This window comes from Magallana gigas, chromosome 3, assembly GCF_963853765.1.
Source record: "Magallana gigas chromosome 3, xbMagGiga1.1, whole genome shotgun sequence".
Taxonomy (NCBI): Eukaryota; Metazoa; Mollusca; class Bivalvia; order Ostreida; family Ostreidae; genus Magallana; species Magallana gigas.
The window spans coordinates 12,671,877-12,688,751 of record NC_088855.1 but is presented as its reverse complement, the minus strand read 5'-3'; the positions used below and the strand labels follow the sequence as shown (position 1 = coordinate 12,688,751).

At 34.6% G+C, this 16,875-nt stretch overlaps 2 protein-coding genes and 1 long non-coding RNA gene across 3 annotated transcripts; 2 read left to right on the top strand and 1 right to left on the bottom strand.

The window, feature by feature from the left end:
• Positions 1 to 267: 267 nt before the first annotated feature.
• On the bottom strand, positions 268 to 2,835 carry LOC105341557 (uncharacterized). Its single transcript, XM_011448137.4, has 6 exons — positions 2,574 to 2,835; positions 2,015 to 2,110; positions 1,706 to 1,781; positions 784 to 951; positions 582 to 670; positions 268 to 474 (listed from the first exon to the last, which is right to left on the bottom strand). Exons 1-6 carry the CDS (start codon positions 2,802 to 2,804, stop codon positions 406 to 408), a joined length of 729 nt encoding a protein of 242 aa, XP_011446439.3. The 5' UTR covers positions 2,805 to 2,835; the 3' UTR covers positions 268 to 405.
• Positions 2,836 to 3,962: 1,127 nt separating this feature from the next.
• LOC136273635 (52 kDa repressor of the inhibitor of the protein kinase-like) lies at positions 3,963 to 7,542 on the top strand. Its single transcript, XM_066078532.1, is given in 4 exon segments — positions 3,963 to 4,095; positions 5,395 to 6,061; positions 6,063 to 7,324; positions 7,327 to 7,542. Coding segments are annotated over 3 exon segments (1,728 nt in total). The 5' UTR covers positions 3,963 to 4,095; positions 5,395 to 5,705; the 3' UTR covers positions 7,437 to 7,542.
• A 1,698-nt stretch (positions 7,543 to 9,240) lies between these two features.
• On the top strand, positions 9,241 to 13,010 carry LOC105341553 (uncharacterized). Its single transcript, XR_010711812.1, has 3 exons — positions 9,241 to 9,409; positions 9,635 to 9,689; positions 12,511 to 13,010. It is a non-coding gene; the product is annotated as an uncharacterized lncRNA (long non-coding RNA).
• Positions 13,011 to 16,875: the final 3,865 nt, after the last annotated feature.

The following is a 16,875-nucleotide window of genomic DNA, read 5'->3' as shown; positions in this document are numbered from 1 at the left end:
AAAATTCTTATTTTAGTTGAATGCATAAGTAACTAATAACACACTGTCATTCGTTTAAAGAACAATACAGTATTTTGGCACATGACTTTCAAATGAAACATACTGTTTAGCTAACTGTTGAATCATTCATGTGTTGTGTCATCATTGTCAATTATAGAACCTTTCATACCATTTTATGAACGCGATATTTTCCTTATCAGCATTATCATATTTCATTTGTCTCTCTTGCAAGCTAAACATACAGATAATGTGTACATAGTTACTAAATTAGTTCATACCAAACCTTTATTGATAAAGCAAACATGGTTTGAGGAAAGGAATATTTTTTAGAATGCTCAATATACATGTATTTGTATATACATTGCTACATGCAGGAGATCCATTCATTAAACAAATGTCTTATAACTATTGGCCGAAGATATGAATAGGTTGTTGAAACAAACTCCTACTTCCTGCATTCCTTTTGACGTTGCCCTGTCAAAACCATGAACATTTCTTGAATCATGTTACATAAATGTATACATTACAACTGAATCACGACAAAAAAAATCACATACCTTTACGAAATAAAACAAAATTACCTTTTGAGAACAGAACTTCGGTGGAGTAAAGACGGATCGATCCTTGATTCCCATGGTTACGTTATAGAACATCCACATATACTGACCATCTTTATGGAAATAAAATATATATCATAATATATTTTAGAACTATTTACTCGATGCCCTCGTATAGTAAGTGTTCCACAGATACTCAGTAAATAGGACAAACAAAAAGGGTTACCTGGTTGTGGAATTTTAGTGGACGTTTTCAGCAGTTCAACGGGGATACAGTTATCTCCAATGGTGCCAAAATATTGAAGATCTGATGATGATTGGAGCAAATAGGTCTTTAGATTCCACGTGTTTGGGGACACTCCAAGAAAGGATTTTCGTACGAGCTTAGCGTCAGCTGTAGTTTTATAGTATATTCTTGTTATTAATTGACACGTATAAGTTTTTTATTAAGTCGTTTTGTTCTAGATGATACTTAATGTAATTAAATTAAGCTGCTTTTGTTGCTATGCCTCCTTCAAAGTTGAAATCATTATACTTTTAAGTGACTAAAAGCTATGCAAGGAAGTCCCTTCTAAACACTTAGCATGAAAACCTTTTCATTCGTTCGACTTTATCCAATCGACAACGAGGTTCTTTTATCAAATGTGATTCTTAAAAAAAACTTCCTATTTGATAAACTCTTTCTTTTGGAAGCATATTATTATTGTTCGCTTACAAGTACACATATTTGCAGATAATAGAATTGCTAGTAAACTAGCTGGGCATAATGTATGTATGTTTATCTAAAGGTTTTAAGACAACGACTTTATCTTATTTGGTGACCTTTTTCTGTAGCTCTGCATACCAATTCTAATTAATATACCGAGGGTATTATGTATTTCGTATCTTGATAACAAGGGTGAAAGATAATTGGCTTAAACCCAACATCCACAAAATCAACAGGACTGTATAATGTTACAATTTATTGTTCATTTAATGTTCTGTTGATTGAAAAAAAACCCAGTAAAACGCGTTGTTGTAGTTTTAAATATGTCAAATATACAGTTAAACATAACCTGCTTTTATTTATGTTTTTTTATTGGTAAGCGTACAGTATACAATATGCTGTTTGAGACCTATGATTTAAATTACTGTGTTTACTAGTATACCTGGTATACATGCTGGTGTGAAAGGACCTAGAGGTTGTACATGACAGATTCCTCTTGACCACGAGTAGGTTTTTTGCTGTAAAAATGAAAACACCAAATATCTGAGCCATGTTGATTCTCCGCTCTGATGAATAAAATTATACAAAAAAAGCAAATTGACATCGAGTTTATAAAACAATAAGTTATACTATATAGCATGCATATGCCTACAAAAGGAGTGTGTTGAAAATTGTAGCATCCTATAATAGTAGTTGCTGAATTTTATAAAACTTTTAAGCATCTGCGACTAAAATTTGCCTTAATACTTACTGCTTCAAAGTCGTTTATCTGGTCATACTGATCCTCCTCAGTTTCGGCAATAGCATGCACTGCTGTTTTCTTAAATTTTGCATCGTATGAAACCGTCTACATGCAAAGGAAAACACAAAATCACAAATGTGAATAAATAATCCAAAACATGGTAAAGGTAAATGATATTTTAAAACTTAAAAAAAAAAAAAATCACATGCAACGTCCCGTATCAACATTATAAACCAACTATAGAAAAAGGAATGAAAAACACTGACGCACAAAAACGTTCTTAAAAAGAAAATCAAAAATAGGAGAAAAGAAATACCACAAATATATTATTCCTGTACATGTTACATATTATCTACTTCGAATGGTGTTGATACTTATATTTGAAAACGAAAAATGAAGTTTATTATTCATCACAGGTGCAAATGCACATTATTAACAATTAGTCTGATTTCAAAACCAATGATCAACAATATTAAGAGAAACAAATAAGATAATATCATATTTATAGAATTTTAGTTTGATTTAAGATAATAATTTGTGGCTATATTTTTAACACAGTGTTACTCACCAGTCTTATGAATCTTTTGTCTCGAACACTAGATAGAGATTCTAAAGTATCAATAGAGGCTTGGAACTGAGATGGAACACAGCAGTTAGCGGCAACCTTTGTGGCCAGGGACACCACAATTCCGATAGTCAACGGAAAAGCGTACATCGCTGGAAAATACAAGTACAATGTATACCGATACGAACAGGGTAACCTATTCAAGTATGACTTTATCTTATCTCTAATATGCATTATATACAGTAGAAAATATTTGCTTTGCTTAAACACTTCCTTCTTACAACACATGAAGGGGGAAGGTAAATCATGAAAAATTTCCGTTACAGAAGATTAATTATGAATTCGAAAATTGCGTTTTTTTTTCTCTATCATGAGAATGATATCCTGCCTACGCGCGAGAAATAACACTTCATCCATTAATTAAATCGACTTTGTATGTTGAATAGTACTCTTATTTTTTTTGGCTATACTATGTTCAATTTGTTTCTACTTTGTTTTTCTTTACCTTATTTCTAAGATTGAAATCCAAAAACTACTGCCTGGATATTTCAAGGAATGGGCAGGTATGAAAATCTAAATAGAAATTGACTATATAAGCATGTACACATGTACATATGTGACCTAATTTATTTTTATTTTTGACTGGGAAAACTACAAACTTTACAGATTTTGACTTTGTTTCGTATGCAGTTTATTAATGCAACTGGATATATTTCCATTTCTTGCATTGTCTATCGTACTAAATGGCAACCCCGCATCGTACATACATGTATACCATGCATAAGGATTCGTATTTTAAAATTCTAAAAAGTATATATTGGTCAACCCCCAACCCTCCTGATGCAACATATCCCGTTTTTATTCATTAATTAATACAGACGTAGAGTTGTCAACACAATCTGATTGGACCATATATAACCATCGATATATAAGGTTTACTACCACTCTATCAGTGGTACATGTATAATAATGTATTTTTAATCTAAAAACGCAAGCGCGCGCTTTTTTATTGGTATATTTTACAGTGGCGTAGCTACCATGTATGCTTATATGCTTGAGCATGCACATCATTTTGGGAAAAAAAGGAAAAAACTCAGTAGAAAAATAAATAAAGAAAAAAATTAAAAAAAAAAGAGTTCAAGTATTTAGGTCCATACTTCGTTATTCCATCAACCCGTTTCCGTCACCTGGTCCTATTTTATCCGGAATCTTTGTGCCTACACTTATTATACAGCGCACCCGTCAATTTCCGGTTACGTATAAGTACAATGGCCGGGAAAAAAATATCTGTTTTTTTTGTCGTTGTAAGTGGGCCAACTAAACAACAATGCGACAATCATACTCTGAATGCGACTCCATCCTCTTCTAAGCAAGAAGACATTCAAGTAACACTTTCAAAAGACAACCTCCCACCCTACCCTGATTAAGGTTTATTGAACACAGAATCGGATGTTGTTGACAATACCAAACGCAGACTTTTGACAGATAGATGGAAGGATGCCCATCAATTTGAGTTTCCAATCAGGTAACTATATGCATAAAAAAATCAAAATTTATACTCGTGAATTCATGCTTTTCTTTAACAAATTTAGAATAAAATTTAAAATTTGAGAATTTTATAATTCTGTACATTGAAGTGGGTGCGTCTTTTTATCCCAATGATACCCCAATGAACTTTGAAATACCCAAATAATACTAAGTATGTTCATAATTGATACACTTAATGAATTTTATGTAACAACATGTTACACAAATGAAATTTCAACTACGTGCCGTTTTTTCACCGATTGGGCCATATCTTGTAATGGGAAATGATTAGAATTTTTTAAGCTAAAATTTGACTCAAAGATTGTTTGTGACCTTTAATTATGTCCTGATGGGAGCTTTGGTCATTGGTGCTAGTTCAACATAACTTTAAGAAAAAGAGACATATCGATTCTTTTCCATTAGAGAAAGACTTCAGTTTTAATATTTTCATTTGTGAGCTTGCTCGCAGTACCTCTAGTTATTATCAAATGACTATTACTATCAAAGTACATTGTATACATTTATCAAATTATACAAAACATATCCCCAATATTAATAACACAAGGCACCTTTAACGTGTCGGGTCTAATGATATCTATAGATACTAAGCCATTAAATTGAATACATAGAGCACTGAAAATGGCTAACAATGCGAATTTTCACAATTTCAATTTTTCGTGTCGCTAGCCATTTTTAGTGCTTTATATACGTGCGGACCCATATACGAGAGTTTTTCAGTAATTATTGAGACATTTTCTCTTATTCGTTTAGGAACAAAGATTAGCCCTTGAAATTTCACAAAAATCTAAATAAGGATAGAGTTTATTGATGTGAAAAGTTTTCTGTCTACGGCATGATTAGATCATCCCTAGTTAGCTGTTCAACGTGCCTTGGACCAGTGACCCGGCGCAAGTTCTGCAAATTTTCATTGGGATATCATTTGGTATCATAGGGGTATCATTAGGTGTATTTGGGTATCATTGGGGTAACATTGGGGTTCATTGGGGTATCATTGGGGTGAAAAGACGCACCGCATTAAATATGTTATTACAAAAATTCACAGTATAAAAAGCATGGTTATAGTTATTAATGTGCAACGGAATGTTTAATACACTAATAAATAATACATGTAGTCATTGTATAATTATTTTAATATTCACATTCAATTAATCTGCACATATACGATCGCTCGTGTAGTGATCGTATGTGAGCGGATCAAAGGATTTAATTTTAATTTGATCGTACTTATTTCATAATGATATTCAGAATAGTTTTTGTGCATTTTTTATAATTTTAGAAACATATATAATCGGTCCAGAAAGTTCAATCATACCTGGCTTGAAAAGTGTCCGTGGATGAGGTACTCGGTATGTAAAGATGCTGTGTATTGTGTGTTTTGTGTGTTGTTTGGAGCAAAAGACATTAAAGACAAAACTTTCATTAACCCTGGATTGGGTAAATTTGGCATCATATGCTAAGAGACATGAAAGAAGCGATTCATCGCATCAATGGTGTCAAATCTCTGCTGAATCATTTGTAAGCACATTTTGTGAAAAGAGAAAGAATTCTGTTATTGAATCCGTCTCTAAAACACACAAAGAGCAGATAATGCAGAACAAACATGTACTTGAAACAATTATAGAGGTCCTAATTTTGTGCGGTAAACAAAACATAGCCATCAGGGGTCACACTGAGCAGAGAAGTAACTTTATGGCAATTCTTAATTTCAAAGCCCAAGATGATGAAATTTTGCGAGATCATTTAAACAATCCGAATATCAAAACAAAGAACACATCTCCAGACATTCAAAATGAATTGCTGAATATCTGTTATGACCAACTTAGAGAACAAATCGTGCGTGATTGTAACAAAGCAAACTGTTTCACGTTGTTGGCAGATGAGTGTACTGACAAATCTACAACGGAACAAGTGACCGTTTGTCTGCGGTCTGGATTCGTTGGAGGGTAAATCAATTCTAAGAGAAGAATTCCTTTGCTTTGTTGAGGCTGATACTACTACTGGTGAAAGCATTTCTGAATTACTATTGGAAGCTTTAGATTCAGCTGGAGTGAACATAGATAAGATGCGAGGTCAAGGTTATGACGGAGCCGCAAATATGTCGGGGAGGTTCAACGGAGTACAAGCAAGGATCAAGGAGAGAGTACCAACTGCATCATATGTGCATTGCAAATCTCATCAACTTAACTTAGCTATTGTTCACTCATCCAACATACCATGTGTAAGGACAATGATGAGAACTGTGCAAGACATTGGTTTTGCATTTAACTACTCAGCAAGAAGGCTTCTCTCTCTGCAGATTGCGCTAGAAAACGACCCAATAACACGAGAACAAATGGAAAGGCGTACCAAGCTACGATCCTTGTGTGAAACAAGGTGGTTTAGTAGAGCCGACGCGCTTTTCACATTTAAATCGGCATTTACAGCTGTTGTTTCAGCCCTAGAGATATTACAGGACAACGGAGATGATAAAGCAGGACAACGTCTAGCTGCAGTCCAAAGATTTGAATTTATTATTGCCCTTGTCGTAAGCGAACATGTGTTAAGTGGAACTGTGTGTTTGACTGCAAATGTACAGTCCAAACAGTGTGATCTCGTAGAAGCTGTGCGTGAAGCCAGAGTTGTAGTACAGATACTAAAAAACGAGAGGACTGATGAAGCAGTATGGGACGAACTTTTTGAAGCCTCACGCCAAATTGCAGAATCCGTCGGAGTTGCACCAACCACACCCAGACGTGTAGGGCGACAAATCCATCGAGCAAATTATCCAGTGAACGATGCCAAGACCTACTGGAAAGTTGCTTTATATTATCCGTTCCTAGATCACTTGACGAGTGAGTTAGAGAATAGATTGGTAAAGAACGAAGACCAGTTCCTTGCGCAATATTTAATACCAAGTCTCCTTGACGGTCTAACGGATGAAGTCAAGATCAGATTACACGAAGCATACCGTTCCGACATTCAAACACAAGAAGAATTTTAAGCAGATGTTCGAAGATGGAAAGTGCGTTGGTCTATGGTTCCCTTTGACGAAAAACCAGCCACTCTTATAGATACCATTGACAACATACCGCACGGTCTTTACATCCAAATCGAATGCATTGTAAAAATCTTCCTGACGATGCCTGTGTCGACAGTCACTGCTGAGAGATCCTTCAGTGCAATGAAGAGAATCAAAACATATCTGCGGTCAACCATGACAACAGACAGGCTTCCTCACTAGCGATGCTTCACATACACAGGGAAAAAGACATCGACATCCCAGCGGTCATCGAAAAATTTATTAATGCTAAACAAAGACGTCTTAAGTACCAAATATAAAGATTTATTTTGAATTTGAATTTAGTTTTACACCTCATTTTAAATTTCCCCCATAGAATATCACAGCTTTATTGAGATATTCATTACCATTAAGAATAAAAGCTTAAGCTTTGAGTGTGTCAAAAACAAACGTCAAAAGTTTTTTTCTTCTTTAAGCTTTTAATAAGTTTTGTGATTTTATTTTATGCCTAAACTATATATTTAAAACAACTTTAACTTCCTAAAATATGCTTAAATAGTGAGCATTCCTTTCAATTTCTGCGATGATTTTCAGTGTTAAATTCGTCAGAATCCATGAGCTTCCGGGGGCTTCGCCCCCTGACCCCCAACGGGCTTCGCCCTGGACCCACTGGGGGCCTCATGGCGGCCCGAAGACCCCCTGCCATTTTAAGCATGCACTTCGTTTTTGGTCTAGCTACGCCACTGACTAGCATCCGGCTCAGTGTTCAATGTATAATATAAATGGAGCAGATGGCTGTTACATGTACTTGCAATAAGTGATACACATGTATTTAAGCATACACGATTGAACTTGTTTTTAGATATCGTGCCACCTTTGTTGTAATGTCCACTGCACTATATGAAAAGACAACTCGGTCGATCACGTTAACTTCAACCAGTTGTAGGTAATTAAAAACAGTTGTGCTTGGAAATTGATTTAAATTCTTTAGAAACTAGAGGTACTGTGAGCAAGCTCACAATTGATACCCCCCGCTAAGAAAAATCATAACTGATCTATTTTTTCTATAATAGAAAATATTGAATGAATCTATTTCATCGTCCATTTTCTAAAGATAACAACTGCTCTATTTTTTAAAACTGTAAATGCTTATATGAGTACACAAACCAATTTCTATTCTTTAAATTCCATTTTAGCCACTTAATATAAACATTTTGAATAATTGGTATACTGAGCCCGATTTTTTTTAAACAATGACCTTGAACTTCCTCAATTGACCTTTGGTCAAGGTCATGACATACTCTCAGGTTATAAGCATTCTAGATGTGAATTAAGAACTTCCAATATTTGTCCATTAGAAAGATATGGACTGGACACGAGTTTTATACTTTTCTGCTAGTGACCTTGGCCTTGCCCAAATGACCTTGGGTCAAGGTCATGACACACCCTTAGGTCATAAGCAATCTTTGTGTGAAGTAAGAACTTCCAAAGTTTCTCCATTAAAAAGATATGGACCGGACACGAATTTTGCAATTTTTTCTGTCAATGACCTTGACCTTGCCCGAATGACCTTGGGTTAAGGTCATGACACACCTTTAGGTCATTAGCAATCTTTGTGTGAAGTTAAAACTTCCAATGTTTCTCCATAAGAAAGATATGGACCGGACACGAATTTTGCACTTTTTCTGTTGGTGACCTTGACCTTGCCCGAATGACCTTGGTTCAAGGTCATGACACACCCTTAGGTCATAAGCATTCTTTGTGTGAAGTAAGAACTTCTAATGTTTCTCCATAAGAAAGATATGGACCGGACACGAATTTTGCAATTTTTCTGCCAGTGACCTTGACCTTGCCCGAATGACCTTGGTTCAAGGTCATGACACACCCTTAGGTCATAAGCAATCTTTGTGTGAAGTAAGAACTTCTAATGTTTCAGCATAAGAAACATATGGACCGGACACGAATCGAACAGACAGACGGACAGACGGACGGACGGACAGACGGACGGACGGACAAGGTGATTCCTGTATACCCCCCAAACTTCGTTTGCGGGGGGTATAATTAGAAAAAAGCTGTGGTTAAATAGATTTTTTCTTTCGATGAACGGATTTTTTTTTAAACATTGAAAATTCCCGAGTGCTTCCGAGAGAATTCTGCACGATTTATCTATTTCCTGTCGGTGGTCATCTACAACGCATCTACAGCGCTGTGTCAAATTACGCGGGATTGCTACATATAAGGACATTAACCACCTAAAGAAGGATTTAATTTCATCCTTGTTAGTAAGGCGATTGTATGTTCATTTTACATCTTTTATTCAACTTTCGGTTTAAATTTGTATTGTATTCAATCTTAGCAATGCCGGTTACTAGGATAAAAATACTAAATAAAACACAAAAACTTGGGAATACTTTAATATAATATTCCTTCGATTAATTAACGAACAAGTTCGTGCTGTATTCATACACAATTTGATGAGTAAGCCATGATTTAAAAAAAAAGAATTCTTAAATTTCAGTTTTACCTTCCTCTCTGACCTCATTTCTAACGGATATCATGTCCGTCTCAAAAAGGTAAGTTTTTCGTATAATCTGAAAATGCTCTAAACAATCGGACGCTTTTGAAATGCCAAATAATTTCAAAACATGCATAATACATCCATTAAATTACTATAAATCAGATTATTTACTTTGGTTATAACAATTTGGTCAATTGTTGGTTCGATGATCGCTATTCCTCTTCTTTCTTTTGGTGAAAAAAACCCCCTACAGACGACAAGTCTAATGAGTTTCGGAATATTTATATGTAAACATTTCCAAATAAATCCTTCCTGAAAACGCATCACAATTTGATAAGCTCTAATTGTTTTCCATTACATTATGATTTGTCATCCAAGCATGTTATTTCCATCCATAAATCAGCACATCATACCGGTATAACGAATCGCATTTAAATGTCGTGATACTACAGAACATGAGAGTTGTTTAAAGATAGTTTCATGACTCAAAATCAGCTTGACAATCTCTGTCGGCGTTTCTTTTGTTAATGCTCTTTTTGAAGAAATAACAGTTTAAGAATAACCTTTTACAAAATATCGATAGGTGCTTTGTTTACTTTAAAAACACCTATAAATTATGCAATGAGAACGATTTTACAATATTTCGGTGTGAAGCCGAATTAAAATCAGGATATCGTTAGGTTAAAAACAGAATAGGTATATCGTTTCGTTTAAAATAAAATAAACACAGAAAGACCAATGTTTTATTTTTTTGCACCTATCTTGCCTGCTGACATATTTTCCTTGCACGACTTAACTTATCCTGTATGTAGTGTTTAGTATGATGTCATATTTCTGTCTTGCACGACTTAACTTATCCTGTAGGTAGTGTTTAGTATGATGTCATATTTCTGTCTTGTTGTAAATTTTGAATTTGCTGGGTGGGTGTAAATACAAATTCGACAGTTGTCATGTTGTAATTTTTGTATTTATACCTATCCAGAAAATCTAAATTTTTCAAGACAGAAATATGCCACTATACTAAACACTTTAATAAAATGCAAGATTTTATAGTAAAAGAAATGCATATGCTCATACGAAAACAGATTTTTTTTAATTAACTGGTTATGATTTTAAAGTGAAGAATTGTAAGTGTTTGTATGACTTACGCTGGAAAGGTTAAGAAAAAGGGAGAAAATATATAAGATATAGATAAATAGTGGGTTTTGCAGGAGAGTGTGTAATATAAATGTGTAAAGCCTACGCCCAATTTACAATCTTTATAGAATTTACTTTTGAATTATTATCAGATGAAGTTACATATTATCGTACATTGAAAATATTAATAAAACGAACGAAGAAATTTTATAAAGTGTAAATTTTTAATATAAAATACAAAAATATGTTTCGTTAAATTGTGCGTTTGTCCAAACCTCCATAAATCAACAGTACTGTAAAGGCAGATACTTATAAAGTTAATTGAAATTAATTTCAGTCGGATACGATAGTCGGAAAAAGAACTTTCGCCACTCAATTTAAGCGTTTATGTTGTGTAACAAATGATTTTGGCCCAAACCTTCTTTGCCCCTAGCTTTACTATTAGACACAAACGCATTACGTTTAAATTCTCTTGAGATAGCGGTCCAAAGTAAATAATAATAATAATTAATTTTAGTAATAATTATATAACTAATATTTATAGTTTTTGCCTCCTCATATCAATATTAGGACTAGTTTGATGTTAAGTTTCCATTTTTGCAAATATTGGAACACGTTAAGTTGATGGAAATAATTTTCGACAAAATCTGACCATAAAATTATTCATTTGATGTAAACCAAAAAATATTTTGTCGTTTACAATTAAAATTGAAGTTCAGAAAAAAGCGATTTCAAATTAAATGTTGCGTTGACTTAGTAGTCCAACATTTCTTTTCATTCTTTTAAGATGGCTCATATTTGCAATGTCGGATGAATGCATTTTAATGTTAGTTTTCTTACTTGTCAACCGCATTCATCACACAAAGGGTATTGCAAACACGCAGTAAGAAGCTTGATCTTCCATCGTAGTCTGACTCATTTATTAACTCCATTAACTGGGATAGTTTTCTTTCAAATCTGAGGAGATAGAGGGCATGTTTATTATTTTTATACATTAAAATAACTAAAATAATCTTTCAAACATGAAAACTCGTTTATTTTTTTTTAAATTTTAAAATAAATATATTGAAAAAAATCCCGAGTCACTCATTTTGCCAGATTTTAACAAGGGACACAAAGGTCACTTTTCCCTGTTGTCTACTTTGGCGATGAGTCTTCACATTCTTCATGTACGCCATCGTAAACCATCTTATTTCATCCTAATTATCTGCAACACAGTGGCCAGTTGTGAGTGCTATGTTCAGTTCAATTGTCTGAAATTTGTGCAAACAGGCTCACCACAGGAATTGTGATCACGTTCCTTCTTTAAATTACTTAAACCGAAAATACTATATCTCCTACATGTATACATACTTAAATATTTAAACTTAAATATTTAAACGAAAAATTTACATGTCTGTCACGAAGCTATAAAAATTACCGATCTGAAAATAAATACATTTTGAGAATATAAATGAGCAGATTGAAAAATCTCGTCAAACAAACAATCACACAAACAAACAAACAAACGAAAACACCCCCAACCGAACAAATAAGAGCTATTCACAGTCACTCACAATTTAATATCACACAAATTACTGAGTCCTTTTTATGCTGGTCAGCACATAGGTCAAATGCTATAAATCATAAGGTGTTTTTGATGTGTCTACCGTGTAGATAAATACATGTACGCTGATAAATGGATATAAAATTAATCAGGTTTATATCAATTCATAACATTCCTTTATTTTCAATTTCAGTTTTCCAACAAAATCATCAAAGATTCTCGTTCTCGCTTTTTTAACGATTTTAGCATACTTTGTGTTTACAACCAACACCGTTTCAAATGTTATTCCTCCACGCATTCTTCCAAAGAAACAACAAACTTTTGATATAAAAGTTGCGAACAGATACAAGAAATACTTGCGACCTTTCACACCTGGATTAGATAAAAATTGTGTTTTAACTTTGCCCAGAAAATATGTCGGGGAAGAGGACATGCCAATAATAATTCCTCCAGAAAGTGAAATGAAGTCACTTTCTCTTGACGGCATTGCCTGTATTTATCATCGTTACGTCACATCACTTCAAACTCAGTGCGCCTCCATGGACCGTGTAGGTGAAATACAGAGAAAGGGATGGTACATTTGCTCCGACCCGACTTATGTTCCGCGCAAACCATGCACAACATTTTTGTCTAACAATATTTTTCCTGAAACTGTTCTCTGAAGATTTAAAATTAAGATACGGTTGTGACATATACAAGGTGGTTGAAAACATCGTTAAAGTCTTGGAAAAATGAAACAAATATGTCTATAAATGACGTTATTGATATACTAACATTAAGTATTAATGGCATATCAAACTTACCACTTATCGATTATATTGTAAATGAGAAACCCATAAGTCAAGTACGACAACTACTGTTGGAGTTACACTTTAACCCAGGTCAGATGAGTATCGAGGACTACGCCCAGATCTTACTTCGCTTAAAGAAGCTACACAGATATGGATTCAGAATAGTGTGGTTTGACCGAATTTTCCAATGTGCCACTCCGAAATTTAATAAGTGTTACGCGGTATATTTTGTGCAAGAAAGTTTTAAAGATAAGTCAACGAATTTGGAAGTAGTGAATTTGCCATCAGTTGAAGAAATTAAAGGAATGGAGAGCACAAAAAGTTCAGATTTGTACTTCAAGTATCTTCAAACAACCCAAATATTCTGTCAGAATATATTTAGAATGGGACAGATTGTAGATGGTGGATGGGATGTATGTCATGACCATATGGTTAAATACCCTCAACCATGTATAGTATACTCGTTTGGTGTGTCAGGTGACTTAACCTTTGATGATGAAGTTTCAGAAACATACCATTGCAATGTGTTTTCTTTTGACCCAACAACTGTCTTCCCGACCCACCAGCACGGACCAAACGTTTGGTTCTATAGAATAGGAATAGGAAATAAACATGAAAAGTTCAGAGCTGGCTATGTCACACCACTGCAGGAACTTCGAGAAATGCATAACCACACATCTTCTCCAATTGCTATTCTCAAAATCGATGTTGAAGGTGCGGAGTGGCAAAGTTGTCCGATCTAAGGTCCTACACTTCTGCCATGATATGAATTAGTCAACTTGTTTTTGGTTATCCCGTTCTGGAAAGTTCTCAAAACCATTAACATTAAAGCTGACATGAATTCATAAAAGCATTTGGTCGCCATATTAGTTTTGATCGCTCCTCTACTGCCACTGGGGTATATATACCGGTTGAGAAAGATACGGTCGGTTGCTTTCCGATCGATGCATTCACGTTGCACGGACTTCTAAATGCATGAACTACACATTGTAGTAAAACGTAGTAATAAAGAATAAAGAAAACAACAATCATGAAATACAAAATATATTTATTCTTTGAAAGGATGTCCAAATTATCCGTATTATTTTGCACAGACAGTGCTGCCTTACTTCGCATGCACATCGAACACGTGTGTCGTTCATACAGAGTGCATAACGTCTGAATCTTCTTGAAAACCCCGGCGACACTACATCCAACATAGTAGCTAAATGATAGTAAATCAAAGAAAGTAACGTTTCCATCCGTTCCTACAAAAACCTCCCCGTTTTTAAAAATCCATGCGATAATTGACATTGCTCAATCTGCCACAATGTGTGGTTTGCGCATGTGCGATGTTATAACATACACAGAAAAACGGTCTACAATTATCGAGGAATTTTTTAAGTATTAGCGCCTGGATTTCAGTCTGTCTTGTTTAGTCGATATATCTTGCCAGTTAAGTTGTTGTCATATTATTTTTGTTGAAAACGCGATTTTACAAGTCTTTTCGTCCAAGGTAACGTGTTCGTGTGTATGAAATTCCTGAATGCGGTAAAGCATGACGAGGGCTCTCGGCTTTATATAGGGGGTGTGTAGCGATGAGCAGAACAATAGAAATCGACAACTAATACGGCGGTAGTCGGAGATAAAAGGGAAATAATGTGTATTTATGAATTCATGTCAGCTTTAAAATTGCGCATTTAAGAAACGAATCGACTCATTTTATTTATTCAACATTTGTGAACTTTTAATTTGTACGCATACTGTAAACAAGTTCCCGGTAAATATATTTAAGCTGTACGTAATTTTCCTACCTAATTCACCGGAGGGTACTATAGCTTTTCTCTGCATTCGTCTGTCTGTCTGACTTCAGTTTTCCACATTTTTTTTCTTAATGCGTTTAAGGAATAATAGAAATACTACGATTCGTAGGGTTTTTTCCCACTACACACAGTCATGAGTGTATCTGGAGGAAAGTCCAAAACGGCTTGACCAAGAAGTTACGAGAGAACGAGGATTTCAACCGACTTTTCAGAAGAGCTGCCGTCTGTTCTCTGGTTTCTTCCTATTCTCTGGTTCCTGGTCAACGTGTAAAATGTGTGGTGGCAGGCCTTAGCGATGACCACACCGCTCCTGGGGCCCGTTTCTCAAAAAGGCGTAAATCTGGGCTGAAGTTAGTCCGACTAACAAAGTTACGCCAATATTTAGTCGGGTCTAAGTTGCGTTTCTGAAAAAGGCGTAAGTTAGGGTTTAAATGTCGAAAAACTTAGACATCTCCGCTGAGTACAAAGCATGCGCATATCGTATTTTGTTTTGCTTTGAGGCTATGGTTATATGTGGTGGATCAATTTTCCAATTCATAGTACATGTAGTACAAGAGGTTTCAGAAACCAAATATGTGACAATTAAATGCATTGTAGATGATATTGAGGCACAATCTTACATATTGATTGAACGAATCAATACATAGAAATTAACTTCAATGTTCGTGTAAACTTCAAATATTTATAGAATACATGGACAAGGTACAGTGGATATGCCCCAATACATGTACGTCTGCAGAATGAGAAGTATGCTTCATAGACACTGTAGATCTTTAGATATTTTCAGATGCTGGGATAAGGCTTGATTCTTTTTTATCAATTCACCATATACCATGAGTATAACAGCAACCAACTGAAATCGAAAATATCTACTGTTTAAATAATATTACATGAACCTTGTCCATCTTCTGTTCCAATATTGAAAGAATGTAGACAATGACATGGAAACGATTCTTGATTTTCTGCGATTCAAATGATAATAGTTTTGAAAGATATTAATATCAACAATTAACAAGACAGGAATTATCAACATTTGAGGCCGGGGTCTCCCCAACTCCCTTTCCTGTTTTGGGTTTAAATCGATCGATTTTTTCGGGGGGGGGGGTGAAAGTAATATACACCATCCATAAACAGGGAATAATTCGCCCTGTTTCATTTTCAATCATTTCACCCTCGTTGTCAGCGGGCAAATTTATGTTTTCAATATCTAATATTAAGTAACTTAGGTAACAGCTGTGACTTGGCGAAGTCACGACCGAGTGAAACTGTTTGTAAGTGTAGAAGGACGGAAATATAACCCTGTATACAGTATCTTGATTAAAATAAAGATATAAAAGCAGTTATCTAAGAACACCCTTCCTATTTAAAGAAAGTTTTAAAAATAAAAGGCTTTTACAAGTTTAATGGAAAAGGCATCTAAAAATTCCCCTATCCCCTTCCGGATAAGACATTTTGCATCTTTGCGATTTTAACAAGTGCATGTGAGTTTTACTTTCTTCCTTTTTAAAGAAAGTTTTATAAATAAAAGGTTTTTACAAGTTTAATGGAAAATGCAAAATATCTTATCCGGAAGGGGATATGGAATTTTTTTAGATGCCTTATCTAAAAAATCCCCTATCCCCTTCCTGATAAGACATTTGGCATCTTTGCGGTTTTAATAAGTGCATGTGAGTTTTACTTTTTTCCCTATCTGCTTTAGGTTATTGGGATGGGGTGTATACAATTGTTTATATAATAAGTATGACAAATGCAAGCTAGTTAAATTTGTAAATAATGCACACTGTTGTAAAACAGCTAAACAACGCTTTTGTATTGCATGTCGACAACTTCGAAATAAAGAAAAATCCCTTGATATACGTACATCTTAAATGTGATGAAACAAAACTATCATGAATTCAAGTAATTAAAGATCAATTCAATTAAATGAGTACAAATAAACAATGCATATGAATATGCACGGATATC